This window comes from Naegleria fowleri (genome assembly GCF_008403515.1).
Source record: "Naegleria fowleri strain ATCC 30894 chromosome Unknown tig9, whole genome shotgun sequence".
Classification (NCBI taxonomy): domain Eukaryota; phylum Heterolobosea; class Eutetramitea; order Acrasida; family Naegleriidae; genus Naegleria; species Naegleria fowleri.
The window spans coordinates 614,694-636,895 of record NW_025407941.1 but is presented as its reverse complement, the minus strand read 5'-3'; the positions used below and the strand labels follow the sequence as shown (position 1 = coordinate 636,895).

At 35.8% G+C, this 22,202-nt stretch overlaps 9 protein-coding genes across 9 annotated transcripts; 4 read left to right on the top strand and 5 right to left on the bottom strand.

Annotated features, from left to right (window-relative positions):
- Window positions 1–10: 10 nt before the first annotated feature.
- Window positions 11–1,411, bottom strand: FDP41_011491 (uncharacterized protein; the record flags this gene model as incomplete). Its single annotated transcript, XM_044701905.1, has 1 exon — window positions 11–1,411. One exon carries the CDS (start codon window positions 1,409–1,411, stop codon window positions 11–13), a length of 1,401 nt encoding a protein of 466 aa, XP_044567274.1.
- Window positions 1,412–1,665: 254 nt separating this feature from the next.
- Window positions 1,666–5,135, top strand: FDP41_011490 (uncharacterized protein; the record flags this gene model as incomplete). Its single annotated transcript, XM_044701904.1, has 2 exons — window positions 1,666–2,394; window positions 2,463–5,135. The coding sequence occupies 2 exons, from the start codon at window positions 1,666–1,668 to the stop codon at window positions 5,133–5,135; spliced, it is 3,402 nt and encodes a 1,133-aa protein (XP_044567273.1).
- Window positions 5,136–6,993: 1,858 nt separating this feature from the next.
- On the bottom strand, window positions 6,994–8,728 carry FDP41_011489 (uncharacterized protein; the record flags this gene model as incomplete). The annotated part of the gene is made up of 4 exons (XM_044701902.1): window positions 6,994–7,824; window positions 7,950–8,012; window positions 8,102–8,489; window positions 8,652–8,728. The coding sequence occupies 4 exons, from the start codon at window positions 8,726–8,728 to the stop codon at window positions 6,994–6,996; spliced, it is 1,359 nt and encodes a 452-aa protein (XP_044567272.1).
- Window positions 8,729–8,888: 160 nt separating this feature from the next.
- On the bottom strand, window positions 8,889–12,319 carry FDP41_011488 (uncharacterized protein; the record flags this gene model as incomplete). The annotated part of the gene is made up of 2 exons (XM_044701901.1): window positions 8,889–9,742; window positions 9,805–12,319. The coding sequence occupies 2 exons, from the start codon at window positions 12,317–12,319 to the stop codon at window positions 8,889–8,891; spliced, it is 3,369 nt and encodes a 1,122-aa protein (XP_044567271.1).
- Window positions 12,320–12,556: 237 nt separating this feature from the next.
- FDP41_011487 (uncharacterized protein) lies at window positions 12,557–13,333 on the top strand (the record flags this gene model as incomplete). The annotated part of the gene is made up of 4 exons (XM_044701900.1): window positions 12,557–12,739; window positions 12,831–12,928; window positions 12,985–13,026; window positions 13,078–13,333. The coding sequence occupies 4 exons, from the start codon at window positions 12,557–12,559 to the stop codon at window positions 13,331–13,333; spliced, it is 579 nt and encodes a 192-aa protein (XP_044567270.1).
- Window positions 13,334–13,378: 45 nt separating this feature from the next.
- Window positions 13,379–14,339, bottom strand: FDP41_011486 (uncharacterized protein; the record flags this gene model as incomplete). Its single annotated transcript, XM_044701899.1, has 2 exons — window positions 13,379–14,134; window positions 14,199–14,339. The coding sequence occupies 2 exons, from the start codon at window positions 14,337–14,339 to the stop codon at window positions 13,379–13,381; spliced, it is 897 nt and encodes a 298-aa protein (XP_044567269.1).
- Window positions 14,340–15,049: 710 nt separating this feature from the next.
- Window positions 15,050–18,060, top strand: FDP41_011485 (uncharacterized protein; the record flags this gene model as incomplete). Its single annotated transcript, XM_044701898.1, has 5 exons — window positions 15,050–15,458; window positions 15,530–15,852; window positions 15,906–15,964; window positions 16,071–17,409; window positions 17,506–18,060. The coding sequence occupies 5 exons, from the start codon at window positions 15,050–15,052 to the stop codon at window positions 18,058–18,060; spliced, it is 2,685 nt and encodes an 894-aa protein (XP_044567268.1).
- A 36-nt stretch (window positions 18,061–18,096) lies between these two features.
- On the bottom strand, window positions 18,097–21,439 carry FDP41_011484 (uncharacterized protein; the record flags this gene model as incomplete). Its single annotated transcript, XM_044701897.1, has 3 exons — window positions 18,097–20,908; window positions 20,954–21,108; window positions 21,158–21,439. The coding sequence occupies 3 exons, from the start codon at window positions 21,437–21,439 to the stop codon at window positions 18,097–18,099; spliced, it is 3,249 nt and encodes a 1,082-aa protein (XP_044567267.1).
- Window positions 21,440–21,673: 234 nt separating this feature from the next.
- Window positions 21,674–22,096, top strand: FDP41_011483 (uncharacterized protein; the record flags this gene model as incomplete). The annotated part of the gene is made up of 1 exon (XM_044701896.1): window positions 21,674–22,096. The coding sequence occupies one exon, from the start codon at window positions 21,674–21,676 to the stop codon at window positions 22,094–22,096; it is 423 nt and encodes a 140-aa protein (XP_044567266.1).
- Between the last annotated feature and the right edge of the window lie 106 nt (window positions 22,097–22,202).

Sequence of the window (22,202 nt, the reverse complement as noted above, 5' to 3'; positions counted from 1 at the left end):
GATAATAGATCTACTCCACCAAATTTATTTGAATATTTTGTAGAAGAGGGTGGGAAATGGAAATGCTTGAAGATTCTAGAATGAAAGGAATACCTTTTGATTGTAGTTGGTATTGACAATGATCCAATGATTCCACTTCGAAGACTAGTCTACGAATGCCATAAACGCGATTCATTTCACACAATTCGCTCCTGTCCATGCAAATGACTCTAAGGTTAGGGCATGGGGATGTGTTTGGATGATGAGGAAGTTTAGAGAAATCCCAAATATAATGACGATAGGCCTCTATGACTTCAACGCATTGAGAGCCAAATAACTTGATGAAAGTGAGCAGGCCATCTACATTCTCCCTTATAGCCGTAGTATGGAATTCAATTTCTTTGCATGATTTGATCTTTAGAACTCCTAATGGAAGATATTTTAAATTCCAAGAGCTTCCTCTAAAATCGTCCATTCTCACAAATTTCACATGCTTATCACTAACTAGTTTTACCAAAAGGTCAAAGTATGGATGGTATCTGATTGTGTATAATCCATGGTTTTTGAATGGTTCGTTTTTGTAGAAATATTTTTTGAAAAATTCCCATATTGAGCCAAACAAAAAGGTTTGTTTGAAAATGGTAACTCTCTCATGCTTATCCATCTTGATTTTTGAAAGCATTGGTTTGGTAATAATGTATTCATGAAGAGACTTCAATTGTTTGGTATAGATAATATTTCTGGACTTTAACAAGCTCGATTCTGTCACTCCTGACAACAACGAAACTCCCAACAATCCAAATGTATGAGCTTGAGATGAATAATAGAGTGTAGTTATATTCTTATCGCTATTCATTTGTTCATCATGTAGTTCAATATTTGCATTAAAAAGTCGCCCAACAACTCTCTCTCCTAGCAACATGGTAAAAATAACGCTTAAATAAGACCTCAAAGTATTGAGAGCTGGTTGCTCAACACAATGAATTTTAAAATTGTTAAGAAATGCACACCCCATTCTTGTTGATTGTTCGATCGGATAATTTGTTGCTTGTGAAACAGGTTGAAACCCATACACGACAGGAATTTTAAGCTCGCTTGTAAAGAATTTAAATAAAGCCTCTGCCTGGTTTGAATATAATGTTATTTGTTCAATAGCTCGAGCAATGGAATAATAATTTGGATTATCAGGACTCTTCCGTAACATTTGGTCAACCCGTTTGTATACTACATGATCTTCCTCCTTCTTCATTGTCTCTGTTAATTGAAGTACAATATTCGTAACAACATCTTTCAGAGAATTAAAAGTAATTAAATACGCCTTCATCACTCCAGACACAATCCAATTCCTTCCCGATGATTCCGATGGAGGTTTGCTTTGCGTAGTTTGAATTTGATTGGGAAGAGAAGAGGAAGTTTCAACGCTTGTGTTCATTTTTTTTCTTTTAACGAGTGAATTTGAAAATAGAATTCTCGAATGGAAGGGCTCCTTTATTGTTGAGGCAACTTGGAGTTTGTTGGAATAAGAGATTTTCTTCAAATCGATTCAAATTGGAACACCATCAACACGAAAGATATGTTCCTCAAATCGATCGATCAAGAAGCGACGTTGATTTTTATCAACAACGATCAAAATTTACAACTCGTTCGTTTTGGCGCCTTCCAAAAGTTCAAATTTCATTCATAAAAATGTCAAAAAGTGCTTCAACGGCAGAGAATAGCAGCTCTTCACTGCTCCTCTCTCCTCGTAGTACCATCAACAACAACAATTCCTTGTCTGTTGGTCATACAACACCAAGAGTCTCCAACAACAACATTCAATCACAAGCATCACCCTCTGTCGTGGATAGTCATCAAAACAATAATGAGAATAGTAGGACTTCGGGAATATCATCTGCCTGGAGCAAGCCATCATCATCCCTCACCAATGCCACAAAGAAGAGCTCAGGCACCCCGCAAGCTTGGAGAAATGATCAGTCATCGGAATCTCCTTCCATCAACTCATCCAATGTTTCGTCACCAGAGGTCAAGATCAATCCAAGAGAAACATTCAACAAAAACAAAGGGAATAATTATTCCCAGAAAAACCTTCATTCGTTTCGAGTTGTGAATGTTTCCTCGACTAGTAGCAATACATCGTCTCAAGTTAAAAGCCCAAAGCCTAGCTCTTCGAACACGGTGAAAAAACCTCCCTCTCCTTCAATCCCATCTGCCACACCTTCTCAAGATGAAAACTCAAAAAATTCAGCCTTGTCATCATTGACTTCTCCCAGAGGAGGTGTCGATTGTTCACAAGAAATGAAAGACGATTTGAAAAGATACATTGAAGAATTACATAGAGAGTGTGAAGTGAATGGCCAAGATTTTACGATGGAGGTTGTCAATATTTTGTCGTCTACATGTAATGAACTTTCGGAAGTAAGTGTTCAATGAATTCAATAATTATCAATTAATTAACACAAATTAAATTCATTAATATAATTCAGCTTCTACAACGACAAACAGAACAGAGATCAACTATGAATATATCTTCCAGCTCTTCCATGGCAGACATCATTTCAGGTCCGTTTTTGAATGATTCCATTACGTCACCTTCAAATTTTGGACAAATTCAAAAAAGCACATCATTCGAAGAATTATTCAATAGCCCAAGCTTTGGAACGCAAGGAAGATGCTGGGGTGATGTGTCACCTGACATTTCACCACCCAGCTCTCCTGATATTATGTCTGTACGAGAAAGACTCTCATCTCCCAGTAGACGAAAACTCTCTCCTGAGGACATCAGGCGAAGGCAAGAAGAAAAAATGGCTCGCTCCGCATGGAATAGACAGACAAAGCAGATCCAGCAAGAAGTCAAGTTTTTGAGAGAAGCTGAAAAGCAAAAGGAGGTGTTGAAGAAGAGAGAGAAAGAATTAGAGGAAACAAAAAAGAGGCAAGAAGAGAAACATGAGAGAGCGAGAAAGAATAATCAAATTCACATTAAGAAAGTTATGGAAGAAGCAAGAAAAGAAAGCGAAAAAGTAGAAGAAGTTAAATTTATCAAAAGCTTAGAAGAAGAAAAGAACAAATTTCAACTTGACCAAAAATTATCTGCATCACAAGAAAGACGAGAACGAGAGCAAAACAAAATCAAGGTCAAGTGCACAAAGGATTTAGAAAAAGAAAAAGCTGCAAAATTAAGACGTGAACAATTGGAGGCAGAGAGACAAAAAGAAATTTATGAAAGTATTAAGGCCAAAGAGAAGAAAGGAGAGTTGATTAAAGAAAAAAAAGAAAAGGAATCAGCAGAACGAATCAACAAGAAGGTTGAATATGAAAAAAAGATACAAAAAACAAAGAAAGAATCCGAATTAACAACTCATTTACTTTCTGAAAAATTAGAAAAAAAGTTAGAAGCTGCTGAGGATAGAAAAACAAAAACTATCGAGACCAAAAAAGCCAAAGCATCCATAGATCTTAAAAAAGTTGAAGAAGCAAGGAAAAGAGCTGTCTCTCCTCCTAAAACTGAAAATTCTGTTGTCTTATTGCCCAGCAGTGAAGAAGATCCTTCTCATAATACCAAAAAAGCTAATAAGAAATTCAAAAAGGCAAAACAAAAATTCTTAAAGGCATTCGAGTCTATGGAAAAGAAATTACTTCAAATTAGACCAAAAACAAAACCTAAAACAACCCTATTCAAAAAGACTGTCCAGCATATCAAGGATCCAACAAAACCTGAAGTGTTAATTTCTGCTCTACTGTCAATTTCTAGAATTACAAGAAACGATAGTTTAGAGGCTTTGAGAGATGAAGGCGCTTTAGATTGTGTCTGTTTACAAATGAGCCAAAGCAAAGATGCAGAAGAGAGATCTGCATATATTCATGCTCTTAACACACTCTGCAAGAACAAGGAAAACTTAATTTATATCAACACTACTAACTCACTAATATGTTCAATATTGCAAACAGCAATTGACGTTGGTAATCAACCATCATCCCTTCCTGAATTGGAAATGATGATTGTTATCATTACCAAGCTATTACAAACTCCAACTGCGGAGGCAGTAGAAACAGAGGTCATGTTTAAGGACTATTTTATTGATTTTATTGTCAACACAAAACTCTTAGATACTATCAAAGCTCAAGTTAAATATGTTGACGAGATTTCACTTCAAGAGAGATCTTCATTCATTTTAAAGAGCTTGGAGCTAGTTAGAGTGCTGACAACTTTCCCATATGCTAAAGTTAGACATTTACCTGTTTATGTACAAAAGAAAGGCACTGAGGTTGAAAATCTAATTGATAAGTTTAGAAAGACAAACATTATTGACATCTTGCCTGTTCTCAGCACCATGATACTTGCAAATGGTCCACTTAGAGGAAATACCAAACCAGAAATGAATGATTTAGCACTCAAGATTACATTCTTGACATTTAGAATTTTAAACAATCTGTCCTGTATTGATCTAGACTTTGTACAGAAAACGTTGGGAGAAACATTCCAAACTGAATTATTTCACATTATTGGATACCTTTTAGCGTATATTGAATCTGTAAATTATGAACCATCCATTGTAGTATATGATGGATTCACATCAACCACCCCCAACAACAAAATTACTATTCCAGATTTATTGAACGAGATCATTTTAGAGATTGGATACTTTTGTTTGGAATGTCAATCCAATCAAGACATGCTTCATTATCATAATGGAAGAAATCCAACACTACTTCAAAGACTCATCTCACTACCTGAGAAATATTATTCTGAACATCAAAACAGACAAATTCTCTTACCAACACTAATCTGTGCAGTCTTTGAAAATGACACAAATAGAGAAATTCTGAGAAAGGAAATGAATACATCCATTCTGATACAATTTATCGAACAAGAAGTACAAGCTCTCAAAAAAGATACCAATCTTCGAAACAAATTCAATGTCCCTCATCCAAGATTCCAATTTGAGAATCGATTCCCCTTAAAATCCACAGAGAAGGCAATTTCGTATCTTGAAGGAAAGTACAACATGTTACCTGAAGAACCTGAACATTCAGAACTGAATACCTCCTCGATCCATGAAGAAGATTTAGTGTTAGAGGACTTATCAGAGCCAAAGAGTCATGTACAGAAAGAAGATTTATCCAAAGAAAGTCCACAAAAAGAAGTGTTTAATAATTAAATTGTTAATATTCTCGTCATTCAATGAATAGATGCAATTCAACACTCCAACAGTGCTTATTGTTCACGCCTTTGTTAAAACCATGTTTTTAGGAACGGACACTTTGAACCAAACACAACTTTATTGCTCATCCTGGTGGTCATGAACTCCAGCCATTTGCTTTTCCAATTTTGTTTTTTGCGCATTTTCAGCAATCTTTTGCTTCATTTGAAGAGCTTTTCTTTCCGTTTCTTTTTGATGTTCTCGGTAATCTCGTGAAGAGCTTTTCTTTCCACTTCCTCAGGAAACGATAAATATTTGCAATATCGTAGGAGGATATTCCATATTTGAGAACAAGAGTCACTGAAAGGATGATGGAGGAAATTCCCAAAGAGTACGCACATGCAACATTCACAACAACAAAAACTGCATACACCAAAATCATGAAAGAATACGCCGTGAAGTAATGCTGTTTGTTTTCATTGTTGATGTAAACCAAGTTGACTAAGTAAAAAAGAAGAGACATGACAAGAAGAGAAGCAACTGTGGCCATGAAAATATTGGTCACGATCATGATAACTGTTTGATTGAATTCTGACATTTTTTTGCAGTAGCGTTTATTCAAAGTTCATTACAAATGTGACGAATGAATCTAAACGAGATGAGGACTCCAATTCTGGAAGATCTCATTTCTTTTCTCTTTCTTTCATTGAATATGGACGGGATGCCTGCCAGGAATATGGCGACTCACCCGCTACAGTCTTTGCCTGTATGAACTGTGAGTGACAAGAAATCTTTCGATCCTTGTAGTGCAGTTAAATATTGGTGGTGGTTATGAAATGTTCCAATCAATCACTTTATATAATGGTTTCCAAACAGATCGTGATTCGAAATGATGAAATTTGGTTTGTCGAAATGTCATTGAATCACACTCTATTTTGAAGTTGGCACTCGGAATTCTCATCATTCAACTCATCTTTCCTTAAATAATTATTCAAGAAGATTCAACTTGGGATGACTGGCTTCGTGAACGTGAATGTGTTTTCAAAGATCGATAAATAGCCAAGCAAGCCGAGTCTCTCTGGTCCAAACAAGCGTCTCTTGCAATCAAAAAAAAGAAAGAAACGAACAGCAAAATGAGGTCTCTGCTGATGATATTCCTCTTGTCGTCACGCCCTTTGTGATTTCGAAACTCCACAAAGGGTGTGTAAGACCTCAAAAGGTGACTCAATGCTTCCTGATGAGATATTGAGAGAATAAAAAGATCTTGAGAAGGGAGCTAACGGCAACGAAACTTCACCACCATATTTTTGCATTTTAGAGCCCATGGTCAAGAAGGGTTAAATTCTTGAGAGAATGTTGAGCGTTTCAATAAAATACAAAAGTCTCTTTTTCTCTTCAAGTGATCTCTCATTTAATATGGACAAATGTTGACAGGAATATGGCCACACTTTCACTACAGTCTTTGTACGAACAGTCACTTTGAAATCAGAACAATTCTTCATGTTCTGGTTGGTTATCCACATTTCGTTTAAACATTATTAACACAGCTTGCTGATCTTCTCAATCATGATATTTGAAAATAAACCTTCAAAATCGTAATCCGCTGTAGTCTAATGGTTAGGACACAAGGCTCTCACCCTTGAGATCCGGGTTCGATTCCCGGCAGCGGAGCTTATATTTTTTCCTTTGTCAGAAATTAAGGAGAGGCAAAATTCAGCCAGATCTTTTGAATCGTGTAATGGTTGCCACAACCTTAATGACACAAGGTGTTGCAAAAAACCCTTTGGTGAACCCCGTGACAAACACTGAACAGCTTAAAGAATAGAAATTGGTATTCCACACACCTTTTGCGTTGTCTATGAAATACAATTAAGATTTATTTTTGATCTATAAGGGCCTGCACTACTTGTCTCCTCTTTTTAAACATTTCCTTAATTTCTTGAATTTGTTTTTGTTCTTCTTCGTCCATATTTTTGAGTTGTCTTTTAAGTTCATCCACATTCAGAGCTGAGAAGAGTTTTTTAAGTTGCTCCATTTCTTCACTTTGAATTAAATTATTTTGTGAAGAGTTATTGTTTTCTTTCTTGGCTGGCTGATGTTTCACCATAGTTCCACAGTCATCATCACTATCTTCATTGTCACTTTCTTCACTTTCTGAAGATGAAGATTCTTGTTTCTTTTTTGTGGTAGTGATTTTAGTCGTTCCTGTTGCTGACTTGGGTTTACGTTGAACAAGTGTGTCATATGAATCTCCTTCTTCTTCGGACTCTTCTTCTGAAGAAGAATCTGTCTCTTCATCTTCTTCAGAGTCAGATTCCTTCTCTTTTTCAGCTCTCTTTTTGAAATAATTAAATCTGCCTCCTGCTTCTGCAAATATTTCATTCATCTTGTCAATTAATTCCTGCAAAATTTTTGTTGTTTTAGCCTTTTGAATAAATTTGTGTTTCATAAGAGTTTTGGATGATGGTCGTTCTGATGGATCTTTAACAAGACAATATGCAAGAAAATCCTTAAATTCATCTGACCACTTGTCAGGGTTTGCAAGAGTTGGAGGAGGTCTATTTGGAATCATGAAAATGGCACGCATGGGATGAATGCCATGAAGAGGAGGTTTTCCTTCAGCCATTTCAATGGCAGTAATGCCTAATGACCAAACGTCTGCAGTTCCGTCGTATTCTGTTTCTTGAATTACTTCTGGGGCCATCCACTATAATGATGATTTCAAATTTGAAATGTGAAGATCATAATATTCGAAAGTTGTCACGACATGGCATGTATGATGATTGAAATTTAATATTAAATATTGAATGAAGAGCCATCATTATCACTTACGTAGGGTGTTCCAATGACTGTACGTCTTTTGGAAATTGTATTGTTCAGTTGAGCACTCACACCCTATTCGTGTAAAAACAATAGCAATGTGATTACGACCATGACATCATCATCATCATGTATCTCTAACAAAACTCGAACACTCTACTTACAAAATCAGCTAATTTTACATCTCCATCGTCTGTGAGAAGAATATTTCCAGCTTTGATATCACGATGGATCTTCTTTTGAGAATGTAAATACACAAGACCTTTCAGCGTGGAAGCACAAATTGCTGCAATTTGTTGTTCGTTCAGAACGGGTCCGAGTACAGTGAGCAAGTCCTGAACAGAGCCTCCTCCGCAATATTCAATGGCTATTTGGAGCTCTTGATCTTGTTTGTAGGCTCCATAATACTTTACAATTGAAGGCGAGTCACAAGCCTTTAGAATGTTGATTTCCTTCTCCACTTCAGTAATGTCATTCTCAACGGGAACGCACTTGAGAGCATAGATTTTACCATCATTCTTGTTGAGTACTTTCCAGACAACACCATAAGATCTATTTGTTGTTGTTGTTGTTCGATAAACAATCATGATTGTAGCACAGAGTCGTGAAAAATGATGATGCAAAGAAAATTTTAAATATCATCCCATTCAAAACATGGTCGTAATCGGTTTAAAGAAACAATGATGAACCAACTCTGAGTGCACGCTCACTTACCCTTCTCCTAATAATTCCAATTTCTGGTAAACGGTACTGGTGTCTACTCCGGTTACATACGACAGCTGTTGAGACATTTTTTATTTTTGACTTTTGGGTGATGGCCTTTCGTCTGAAATGTAAAATCCATCATCATCATGATCAGCCATTCAGTGACCGGTGGGATGTGATTGTCATGATCAAGACCAGAAGGGATAAACCATCTAAGTACCTCCAAATGTACCAAAAGACACACCTCTACAGAAAAGGTTTTTTGGTTGGAGACTTGTAAGCATTGAGGAATTGTCTATAATCATCTGCTGCAAGTTGCTCCTTTTTCTTTTTTGTTCTTACTAAGGGAGCACTTTGTCGACCATATAAAGAGTGATTCAAATGATTGTTGTTGTTGTTGTTTTGAGGATAGAGTCTGGGAAGATTTTTGGTTTGGAAAGAATTGTTTTGAGAGGTGACGTTAATTCCTGAGCTCAGTTCGGACAAGTTGACATCTGAATTTTCATCAAGCTCCACTAAACAGGTGCCCACAGATTCAGACCTTCGGTTGATACCATATGGAAATTCTGTTCTGTTGGCAATAATGGAATCGTTTTTAGTTGAGGATGATGGAGTATTTTCTCTAGACAAGGGAGACGTCGACCTTGTGTTGCCAAATCTGGAAGGGAGAACTCGAAACATGTTTGCCTTGTTGCTCAATTCGTTTTCAAGACCTACAACCTGATCAATGGTAGATATGCTCAGAGGCACTTGACCCTTCCCCAAACTAAAGTTTGTTAACTGTTGGGCAATTTGTGCAACCTTTCCCCAGCGTTCTTTTCTTTCTTTTGCAAGTTTGTTTTTCTTGTTTTTTATCCTTGACAGGTTAATCTTTTCAATTTCAGTGAGATCACAAGACTGTTCAATGTCGCCAATCAATTCATCCAGCAGGTCATTTTGCTCTTCTATTGTGTCAAAGGCTGAGTTTAACTCTCGAGGAACAGCAACACTAGGAACAATAAAGGCGTCTTTGTTTGTATCTGGTGCAAAACAACTAATTTCTGTTTGAACCATTCGGTCACAACCAATCAATTGTTTTCGACGTTTTTCGAGTGATGCATCTATCATCATTATTGTTAAAGAAAGTTAAAGTTTCATAATAAATAATAAAGAAATCACTCACCTATTCCAAATTCAGAAATCAGGTCAATGTTTGGTGTGCTTTTAAATTTTTTAAGGGCTGTCTTTCTCACATAACTGTCCCACTTGTGCAGCTTTTTAGAAAATGTAGAATCTATTGCTCCTGCTTCTGCTACTGCTGTTTGTAGCTGTTCTACAGTGTCAATGTCAATGATTTGATTCAGCTCGGCCTTTTCACTGTTGGGCCAGTGTTTAAGTTGGTTTCTAAAATGTCCAAACTGTTCCTTGATACGGTTGACCTTTTGTTTGTCTTCTTTTTGAGTTGAAGGACTTTCAACAGTTATCGTATTTGTTGGAGACTCGGTTTCAAGCAATTGAGTGGAAGTGTTTTTTCTGTGTAGTCTATCAGCTTTGGAATATCTTCTGATTTGCTCTGTTAAATTCTTAATTTGAATTCTCAACATGGTATTTGTGTCCATTTCTTCTTTCAACATTTCTCTAAACTTGTCCAGCTCATCAAGAGCAGCTTCTCTCTTTTGTCTAACTTGTTTGAGCTTGATAATTATCGCCTTAAGCTTTTCAGTCCTATCTTTCAGAGCTGCTTTTAGTAACCTATTTTGTTTTTTATGGCCTGACAATTCATTTTCCAATTTAAAGTATTGATATTGTGATTTATCCTTTTGTGTGATAGTTTCATCTTTTAGCAAAGATTCGTCGTCGTTATTGGATTCAAAAGAATCTCTGGTCGATTTCTGGGCGCTTCTTAAGAACTTCACTCGTTTCTGGTCTAATACGTTAATTTGAAAAGGTATTACATCAGATTTTTCTGGTTTTGAAGCTTTCTTTGTAGCGCTTTCAAGTTTCTTGTTTGGACTTGGTTTTTCTTTGTTTCCGTCATCTGATTTATCTTCTTCATCGTCACTTGTGTGCTGATCTTTGTGAAAAATGTGTGATGTTTTTGCTGTAACAGCTATTACTTGTGGTCTTGGTTCGACGCCTACTCCTTTGGAGTGGTGAATTACAAGGAACTTTTTCGGGTTTTCCTTGGTTCCAACTGTTGTAGAAAGTTCTCGTTTAAGGTTTTGAGGTTTTGTTGGCTTTTTGGTGTCTTTCTTCTTTTTCTTTTTTTCAGTGAGTTCGTTCATAAGAGTTTGCTTTTCTTCTTCATATGTTTTTTTCATAGTTTCAATAGCTGTGTTCCCGTCTTGTACTAGAGATTCCAATTTTTGTTTCCAAAGTTGCATTTCTTTTAGTTTTTGGTTTTCCATAATTTTCTTTTCCTTTCCAAAAGTTATTCTCACTGTTTTTAAGAGATCTTGAGCTTTCTTTCTCTCTTCTTCAAGTAAATACGAAAAGTCTGCAATGAGTGATCCTCCCATTGTAGATAAGAGCATGATATCGTCACTGAAGCTCTTTTTTTGTTCCAACTTCTCAATTATACTGATCTTGAGTTTTTGAAATTCATTTACATAAACTTCATTCATTTTTGCAATTAAACTCAATCTACCTTCGAGTTGTTCCTTAAGGTTCCTTATTTCAAACGCTTGCCTTCTATTCTCATTTAAGCTCTCATAATATTTTTCACATGTTATATCAATAATTAACTCTTCCTCAGCAGAAAATGCTCGTTTTTCAGCTCTAAGCTCTAAAAGTTCTGCATACATATTTTCGAGCTCTTTTTGAGCAAGCTCTGACCCATTCACTTCGGTTGGCTCACCGTCCTCTTCTCCAGGAAGTGGATCCTCCTGCCCTTCAATGTACATGTAATCGGAATAAATTATTGACTTTACAATGCTTCTCAATTTTGATTTTAGTCGCTTGGGCCCAAAGTCAATCAAAGGTTTTACAGTGTTCCCTTTTTTGACAGGAAAATACAAGACATTTAAAATATGCTTAATCGTTTCTTCTACTCTAGATTCCATAGACTTGACAACCTTATCTCTATAATTTTTTACCTTTCGCATAATAAACCCTTCAACACTATTTTGTTCTTCTTCTTCTTCCTGTAGTTTTTGCTCATCCAACTTGGCTTGGATTGCGTTTCGCACCACCTCTAGTCTCTTATTTTCTTGTGCTCTGACAAGTATTTCTTTCCAATTTAAATTCCTGTAACTTGCCAAAAAGAATAAAAGCTCAATAGGCTCAATTTGATGAAGAGTTTTCCGATTTAAATGTGCAACATATAAATCTTCGTACATATTCCTCACCTTGATTTCAGTCTCTTTTGAGATGTATTTTTTATCTGTCTCGCTTCTCAGCATGAATGCATCATTCTTTTCAAATATATTTTCATTATTAAATAGTTGTAGAATTTTGTCAAGCTCTGCGTTTTCTTTTTCTATCATTTCTTGAGTTTTTTCTCTATTTTCATCATCGGAAAGAGAGAGATCATCGTCATCACCAAGTTCATCATCATCTTCTTCTTCAATATATGACAAAGCATCGACATCCTCTTCATTATCTGTGTTATTATTGAGTTGTTGTTGTTGTTGATTTTTTGATGATGATGTTAATCCGGATTCTCTTGGAACCCTTGGTACAGAAACCGACAAGCTCATTTTGTTGATTTTGTTTTGCTGTAGAGAGATTCAAAGAGCGCCATGAATCTCTCTCAACTACGGCAAAACAAAATCAACCATACACTCTTGGGATCTACAATCTACTGTCATTTTTGTTTCGTGTCATGATGCCAATACAATCATTTGTCACGAGAAAGTTCTCATCATCCAAACACCAAATTTAAAACTCCCTTGAAATGTCATGAATTTTGTTTGTCTGTTCCTTTTCATTAAAAAATGTCCTTCGATAATGACTTGGCTCATCATCGCTCTTTACGACAATTATTGGAGCGTCAAAATAAATATCCCAATTACGATTCAAGTCCACTTGTTTCGGCAGCAACCAATGGTGATTTGGAAAAAGTGAAATCATTGTTGGAGAGTGGGAAATGTAATATAAACGAAACGATTGACAAGGGGGTATGTTCGGAGAAGATCACTAACTCCTCGATCAAACACAATTTTAAAAAAATATAAAATCATCCAATCACACAACAACAATTATTGAAAGCGAGTAAATGCATTAATGATTGCCATTCACAAGCATCACAATGATATAGTTAGGTATTTACTGAACATGGGAGCAGATTATAATTACGTAAATCAGCCGTAGGTATTTGTATTGGAACTGTTTCAGAGGTCACAGCAACATCTACCAACTTTAGACCTTATTGTGACACTGCTCTGCATTGGGCTGCTTATTACAGGTAAGCCTTTTTATTGTATATTGGTAGTTTAATAACACTTTTCTATTTTAGAAATCCAGAGTCAACGAAAATGCTTCTAGAAAGAAATGCAGTTTCCGATATTGTCAATCATAGTGGAGTTACACCTTTAATGGATGCAGCAAATCATTGTCAAGAATCATTTGCATTAATTGAAAGTTATTCCAAGTTGAGTGCTGCAGCGCGAGCAAGAATTGTTAAATTTCAACAAACCTTGAAAAACAACCCTAAACATGATATTTCCATTATCACAAGCGGCCTCTGTGATTATGCGGCCGACAGAGATTAAGGCATAAATCAGAAACATACAATTGTTGATTTGTAATGCAATGATTTACTTCTTTTTATCAACATAAGCATCTCGTAGCGACTGTAGGCAAACTTCTTGGTTGTCCTTTCTTATGAAAATACATGCCCAAGCATTTCCAGACTCCTTAATGTGAGATTTGAAAGTCGTCACCGTTTCAAAATACTCAAAGGTGCAAGTTACAGGGTCCTTGTATTTAATTCTTCCATCAGAAATTGTGGCATGAAAGTGGCGAGAGCCTTTATACACAATTTCATCAGCTTGTGCTAAAAAACCTGCTTTAAAAAGATCCCCTATTGTAACACGCATGTTTCTTGGACTACATATTTTTTGTTCGTTTAAGGCCTGACCATGTGAGTCATGATCAACAGGCTTGTTCAGTTGACGTAAATATTGTTCTCGTAATTCTTTCAGTCTCGTTTCTACTACTCGATTGTTTACCTCTTCGACTTTGAAAAACGCGTTCCACATCTTGGGCTTGCGTGTAACAGAATACGACTCCTCAATCTTTCTTGTGAGAGGTTTCAAATGAGACAGCACCTCAGTTTTGTTTGTTTTTGGATCTGTGAATGTAACAGTCCCTCTGTTTCCTATTTTCATTTTCACAACTATTCCATCATTCTTGTAAACAAGAGAGTCTCCCTCTTTAAGCAAGCCAGAATCAAACAACTTGATCAGATTCACTTTGTATCCTTTCGTTGTTGGATCATCCTTGTCTTGCTTCTTTTTCTTTAGAATGGAACTTTCTTCCTGTTTCTGATCATGCTTTCTTTTGAGAGCTCTCTTTACATGTGTTTTCAATTTTCTGCATGTTAGACAAAGGTCATATGATGCTGTAGGTACTTACAGGTTTTAGAGAATTCCATGTTGTTTCACTGAGAGACAACTGATTATCCTTTACATAAAGATCATAGTAGAGTCTTTTAAAATATGCTAACTCTTTTCTTTCTTCGGGGGAGGCCACAACTTGCTCGAGTACAATATCCATTCTATTTGTGGGTATCCTAAAATACAAACAACAACTCTATAACTCTTGTTCTTTCATGTACAAATAATTATTCAAGTACACATGTACCCAAGAACAACCAAAATGATGTCCAATATCTCGTTTTGATCGATTTCAATAATGATGGTAATGAATCTCCTCTGTGCACTTTTGAGTGTTGCTGATAATTCCGAGCGTACACCTGCAGGTAGGTGGTGTGGATGATGGAGCAGTTTTGAGTCTCACTCAAAATATTTTTTTTAAGGATTGAACGACCATCACCTTTTTCATAAGGCTTGCATCAAGGGTGTTTGTTGATGTGGTTTGGTGAGAATTGGAAGGTTGTGAATGTCCTTCTTTTTTAGGATGGAAATTACACCTGAATGATAATGTTGAGGACGTATCCATGTGGACTTGAAGATTTGGAGAAGAAGGTCTCGTCATGATGACAAAGGTGTCTACGAGAGGGATCAACAGGGGCTAATTTTTAAATCTTGTCGTTCACAGCAAAAGCATTTGAAAAAGAGGCAAAAAGACACAATGATACATGTACGACATTGATAGGTAGGAGTGTGACATGAGGAAATGATTCAAAGATTGAGATTAGTGGTGTTTGGAAGGTTTGGGACAAGCGTAAATTTGTGTATCATCTCCGGTATAAATCTTTGCCATATGCGAACACCTGTCAACTTTCACCTTTCATCATTAAAAAAATGTCAGCCACTTCCTCCACACCACAACCTCCCGATGAGAGCACAACTGAGCCAGGTTCATCTTCCTTCACCTTCAATACTACTCCTACTACAACAACAACCAGTATTCATCATCATCAACAACATTCCGAACTCTCTCCACAACACAACTCTTCAAAATCCATCAATAACGAATTATGCGAACAAATTATGATTGATTTGTCATTAATTGACACCTTTCGATTTTCAGAACCTGCTTTCATCAACAAAATACTTCACGAATTCAGATCAGGAAAAAAGTTGAAATGTATTTTAGAAAAGAAAAAAACAAACTCTCTCACTCCACCAAAAGAATATTATTTTGTATTGGATGATGATGAAACGTTTGTGGAAGTGAAGGATTCAAGAAAGAAGGAATCGAAATTGCATCGTATGTATTTTAAATTATTCAAAAGTGTTGCGATGATGTGTGACACTTGTCATATTTTTAACAATTTTCAGTCTTCTTAAGAGACATTAAACAAATCTTTGCAACAGAATCAACCATCAAGGGAGTCAAATCTCTTGGTGTTACTAAACGATTTTCAAAAAAGACTTCTCCATCGGATTCAGGATCTACTGGATTTGTTATTGTTTATGGACAAAAGGAAGATCAAGTGACCGTTTACTGTGACTCGAATAGCGAGTTTAATGAATGCATTTGTGTGTTTAATTATTTGATCCGAGAATCAAGAATTAGTTATGATCGGGATCCTACAAAATTATTGATTTTAAAACATTGGATGAAAGCAGATGCAAATAATGATGGACAATTGGATTACAAGGTTTGTAATAATTTAAAAATTATTAGTGTTGTGAATAATGATCAATTTTATAGGAAGTGGTCAAACTATGTCAAAAGTTGAACATTGACATGTCCAGTAAATCCATGAAACAGTAAGTACAGTTCAAATTGTTGATTCGAGGAAGAGAATTGTTTGATTGGTTGTCGTTTCACATCTCGATGATCAATAACAATCATGTTCTAATGAACACTTTTCAGAAAATACAAACAATTTGACACTGACGGAAGTGGATATATTGAATATCAAGAATTTGTAGAATTTTACAAATCCATGATGAGAAGACCAGAAATTGAAAGTACAATTTTTGCAAAATATTCAAAAAAGCACCAATTGGTCCTAGCTCCTCAATTTTTTGAATTTATTCAAAGTCAACAAGAAGAAGATGATATACAAACTGTTCAAGACGCAGAGAAATTAATGATTCAACATGGAGCCATCAAAACTGAAATGGGACTTGGATTGACAAGTTATGACTTTACAAGATTTTTATTTTCTTCCTCCAATTCAATTCTTAAATCAGATTTTAAAAAACTACATCAAGATATGACACTTCCATTATCTCACTATTACATTTCATCGTCACACAATACCTATCTAACAGGACATCAACTCAAAGGTGAAAGTTCTGTTGAAAAATATAAGGAAGTTTTACTTACTGGCTGCAGATGTGTCGAATTGGATTGTTGGGATGGAAAAGAAGAACCAATTATTTTCCATGGTCACACTCTTGTCAGTAAGATTAAATTCAAAGATGTCATTCAAACCATTGCTGAATATGCCTTCAAAGCATCCGAATATCCTGTCATTCTTAGTTTAGAAGTACATTGCAGTGAACCTCAACAAGAAATGATGGCTAAAATCATGGTTCAAATATTTGGAGATTCTCTCTATTTACCACCTCCTGAAAATATCACAAGTTATCCATCTCCTCATGAATTGAGAAGAAAAATTCTATTGAAAGGAAAACGATTAGTGAGTGGAAGTGATGATGAAGATGAAGGAGGTGACTCTGATGACGATGAAGAAGATTCTTCAACGATGGCCAGTTCTAGTGAAGCAAGCACTCCTAAAGAAAAACCTTCAAAGAATAATAACAAGGATTCGAAACCAGCGAAAAAATCAAAAGTAGCCAAAGCATTGTCTGATATTATTGCATTGTGTGCAGTTTCTTTTAAGGGAGAGTTTGCTGAACCTTGTTGGAAAATGCACAGCTTTTCAGAAGGAAAATTAGAAAAACTTCTTAAAAAAGATCCAGAAGCCATTATCAAATATAATAAGAATCACATTTCGAGAATTTATCCAAAAGGAACAAGAATTTCTTCCAGTAATTATAATCCAATGATTGGATGGGCATTGGGATGTCAAATGGTTGCTCTCAATTATCAAACCTATGATGAACATATGAGATTTAATGAAGTCATGTTTGAAGAGAATGGAAAGTGTGGATATGTGTTGAAACCTGATTTTTTGAGAATGGAAGGACTACCAAGTCCATTTGCTGTTGGTTCCTCTCCAGTGCTATCCATTGTCTTTTCTGTAAGTAGAATTTTACAAGTTGGAATATGCATGACGTGGTCATTCATGGTGATTATAACTACAATGGAACATCATGAATTCATGTGATGGACATAGATTGTATGTGGCGAACAATTACCAAAACCTGGAATGGCTGATCGAGGTGAAATTGTAGATCCTTTTGTTAGACTTCAAGTATTGGGAATTCCACAAGATGAATATGACGAAAAATCTGAAAGTGTGACTGACAATGGATTTAACCCAGTATTCAATAAGCGATTTGCATTCAATATTACTTGCCCCGAGTTGGCTGTCATTCGTATTTCCGTATATGACAAGAATAGAACGGCTGATGAATTTTTGTGTGAAAATTATCTTCCTGTCAAGAAATTGAAGAGAGGTTGTCGAAGCATTCCAATGCTGGATCAGTATGCAAAACCAATAGATGGTTGTGTTTTGTTTGGAGAGCTTCGTATGAGAGAATTACGCAAATCTTTAAGCGAGAAAGTAACAACTCCAACAACTGAAACTAAATTACCTTCAGAGCTTGATACCAGCATCACTAGTATTGCAAGTGTACCCACGCCTGTAACACCAATTCAACCTTCAGAGAAGACTCAAGTTTCTTTCTTTGACATGTTGGAGGAAGAAGCTGCCTCAAATAATCAATAACCATTAGTGAATATTATTCCTTGTAAGAATAGCAGCTCAATATGTAAATTTATAATTCATTCTGAACTGTCCAAACTTTGATGTTGATGATTGTTGAGCCAAACGATCCATTAACGAATCCAAGAATAGTGCACAATCCACAAACTCTTTTCTTGTTTGTGTCATCATCCTAAAAGCTAACTCTGGGATTTCTTCCTCACTTGTAAAACTATTGGCTTCCATTTGAGCTTTGAATTTCAAAATTAGTCCAAACATTTTGCTGATAATGTCCATGACCGGTTTAGCTGAATGTCCAAGTAAGCATTGTTTGTGTAAAGATTCAACAAATCTGTTGTGCAAGAGCAATAGTTTTTCAACGTTAAGGTTGTCGCTTGTTTTCTCACGTAAAAGTTCGTTAACAAAATTGGAAAAACTTGACTCAACAACCTCAACAAAGATGAAGATTTTGAATACATTCACAAAGTGCTGAACTTCTTGTCTAAACATGTGGAGATACCGCATTTGTTGACTCATGGTTCGTTTCGAGTGCACTTTGAGGTTAGACCAAACCTCATGCAAGGCCAGGTCTACAATTTTCAATTTTAACAGCAATGAATGCACCTGTGAATACTTGTCCATAGTGGTAGGAGTCAGAATTATGTTCAGTGGATATTGAACTCGGTATCTCAAAACTATATGATCAAAAGAGTGAATAGTATTTGGATCAAAAATGGTTTGCGCAGAATTGGGGTTAATGTCAAAAAATAAATTAGACAAGAGCACGTCATTGTCTTGTTCTGCATGTCCAGAAATTTTGAAGGCTTCCTTAAATGTTCTATTGATAATATATGGATCAGTATAATTGACTCCTTTCTTCATGCCACTACAAATGAGCTGAGCAAAAGCATCATGTAAATCTCCGGCCTTAAATAAAAAGTAGTCATTGATTGCACCAAGATGCTCATTGAGCTTGTAGTCATGAAAGAGCATTTTGATAAATATGCTATCCACCATTTGTTTTTGTTGATAGAATAATGACAAAAGGCTTCGGTTTTTCACAATCTCTATAGGAAGGTCCAGTATTGGAGTGCTACTTTCCAAAAAGCGATTAGCATCAAATTGATCCAGTTTAAGAGTGCCATTTGTCTCATCTTGCAATAACACAGGTTCATTGGAAATTCCGTCGATCATAATGTTTTCAGGATGTACTTCCTCATTGAGACCAGGCTCAGTAGTTGGATTACCCTTTTGTAATGCTTCTTCGAACTCTTCGATATTCATTTTCTTTCGATAGTTTTCCAAAATGTCTCGCTTTATCTTGTCTTTGAGTTTCACTTCTTCCTCTTGAAATCTATCTAAAATATCTTCTCCAAATTTTAGTTTTTCTTCTTGACTTCGTATCTTTTTTTCCAATTCTGATAACTGTCTGTGCATTTCCATTAGCGCCTCGTTGTGTTGAATGGTTTGCAATCTAGAACACAAAATTTCATATTTTTTTAAATCCTTTTCTGTAAACAAAATACTAATATTCCGAATGGTGTCATTAACAGTATCTTTCAAAATAAAATGATAGGGATTACACCGTCGTATCGTGTCAAGCGTGTTACCAGTAAGAAATACATCATTGGCACATGATGTAAATGGAAGAGGAATGTTCTGAACTTCAATTTGAAAACTATACCATGACTCTTGTGCATGGTTAGCTGCCTTAACAAAAAATTCGCCATAATGATCATCTACAATCTCTCCATAAAATATCCATTGTTTTATCCATGCCAAATAAGGTGTGATGGAGAAGGAAAAAAGGAGCAGTAAAATGTTCATCACTTCAGGTATAGAGCTTAATTCTAGCAATTGAATCTTTTCGTATAGCACCGAAATTAGCTTGGCACCAGTAGGAATATTTCTAATTCTGTTTGAAATATAGAGACCGCTTAAAAATAGTGAATATTCATCATCTGAATTTAGCTCCTGAATATCGCACTCAAAGATTTCGCAAACAATGTTCAATCTCTGTCTGAGAGGATTGATGTGATGAATAACATTCAGTAATGTTAGCTGGCTTTTTTGGTTGGAATAATCTGTTACCAATCTCTTGAGTATTGTGTCTAACTCCAAAACACATGATTTGTACCATTTCAAAATTTCCGCCAGTCCATTTCCACAGCTTTGCAAACACTTTCCAGTAAGAGCTACGTTATTTTGGCAAAACTCTGCGACAACCTCAAGTCGCTTATACATAGATCCAACTTGAGCAATTTGCTGAAGTAACTCACGCAATCCAAGAAATGATAATGTTTTCAACCGTATTGGTTGGACTTTGAAAATAAATTTTTGTGCATCCCAAACAAATACTCCAGAAGAAATTCCTTGAAAAAGCAGTAAGCAGTCATTAACAACATCTTCTTCTCGCATTGTCCGAATGTTTAATCCAAAACACATTCGTTCGAAATAGTGTTTGTATTCATCGAGCTTGGCTGGTTTTTGTTCAGTAAAATAAATAGATCTCTTTTTTTTCTCAGGTTTTGAATGCAGAAATGTTGTAAAATCGCTTAATGGCCTCTTCAGATTAGTGATATCGGGAGTAATTTGTGAAAAATTATTCACATCAATGAAAAAAGATTTAGAAGGAGCTGATTTAGGAATTGTGACGTTGCATTGGTTGGAGTCAGAGCTAGGAATCAATAAATTAGAAAAAAATTCTGTTTGCATTTCCAAGTTCAGTTGAGAGTTAGAAAAATTAGGTGTTATGGAGAAGTGCATTGTTGAAATATCATATATGGAATTATTTTCTTTTTGAACCAAGCAGACTTCCTCAATTGATAAATTTTCACAAAGTGTCAATAATATCGATGCCACAGCCTCATTTCTGAAAACAAAATTCAGAACAAAATGATCTTCAAAAGGTACCTACAAATAAATTAGTTTGTCGAACAAAATTTCAAGATTAGTTGCCATTGATTCTAAACCATGCATTCTTAAATTACAAAGAAATGTATTGGCTCTGTAGCTCAATTCTGCAGCCTTAGACGAAAATGCAGTTTCTGTGTAATGCAGAGGAGGGGTATACTAATTATATTGAATAAAAATTATTGAAAAAAACTAACACAACACTTACATTGTCATTCTTGTCTATCAAATACGAAAAACAATTCATTTTAATTTTCTTCAATAGTTTCTCAGTAACTTCCGATGAATTGTTGGACATCATTGTTGTATTACTGTGTGATCCTTGATGTGTAGTTGATAACATCGATAAATGATCTGAACTGAATGATCTCACATTATTATTGCCAATGATGAGTGATGATGATGATGGTGTTGCTTTTGATCCACTTCCGAGTATGAGAGCTCTACAAAGTCTGTCCATCAACTCTACAACACTTTCGAAACGATTCATTTTTGGCGCTTTTTTTGTGGAGGAAAAGGTTGGGTAATTTTTTAGCATCGGAGCTTTGTTTCACTCTTGACACATTACTTTGCTTTAGAGTAGCTAACCAATAAAGTCAGCTGACTTTGCCCAAAGGCACTGGTATCTCGTACCCCTTCGGATTGCTGAGATTTTCAATGTTACAAGGCTGTTTTGTCTTTTGAACTCAGAAGCCCTCCATGCATGTTCAAAGAAGAAAAAAAAATGAGCAGCAATATTGGCATTCCCATCAAGTTGCTCCACGAAGCAGAATCACACATCATATCACTCGAAACAAAATCGGGTGAAACCTATAGAGGAACGCTGGTGGAGGCTGAAGATAGTATGAATGTTCAACTTACCGATGTAACTGTAACACATAGAAATGGACAACAATCATCCATGAATACTGTTTACATTCGAGGAAGTAAAATTAGGTTCTTTGTGTTGCCAGATATTTTACAAAAAGCTCCGATGTTCAAGGTTGTGGATTCTGCTGTTAAAGGTCAAGGTAGAGGTTATGGATCACACACTAAAGTTAGTAGAGGATCGGGAGTAGGATTAGGATTTGGAGTTGGACGTGGACGGCTTCAGGCTAGAGGAGGCGGAAGAGGAGGTGGTGGAAGAGGTGGTGGACAAAACAGATAACAATACTATCATTCTAATTGTCTTGAATAATTTGCATGAACACGATGACCTATTCATTATTTATTTTACAATCCTACGCTAGATTTAAATATTATTATTTTATTAT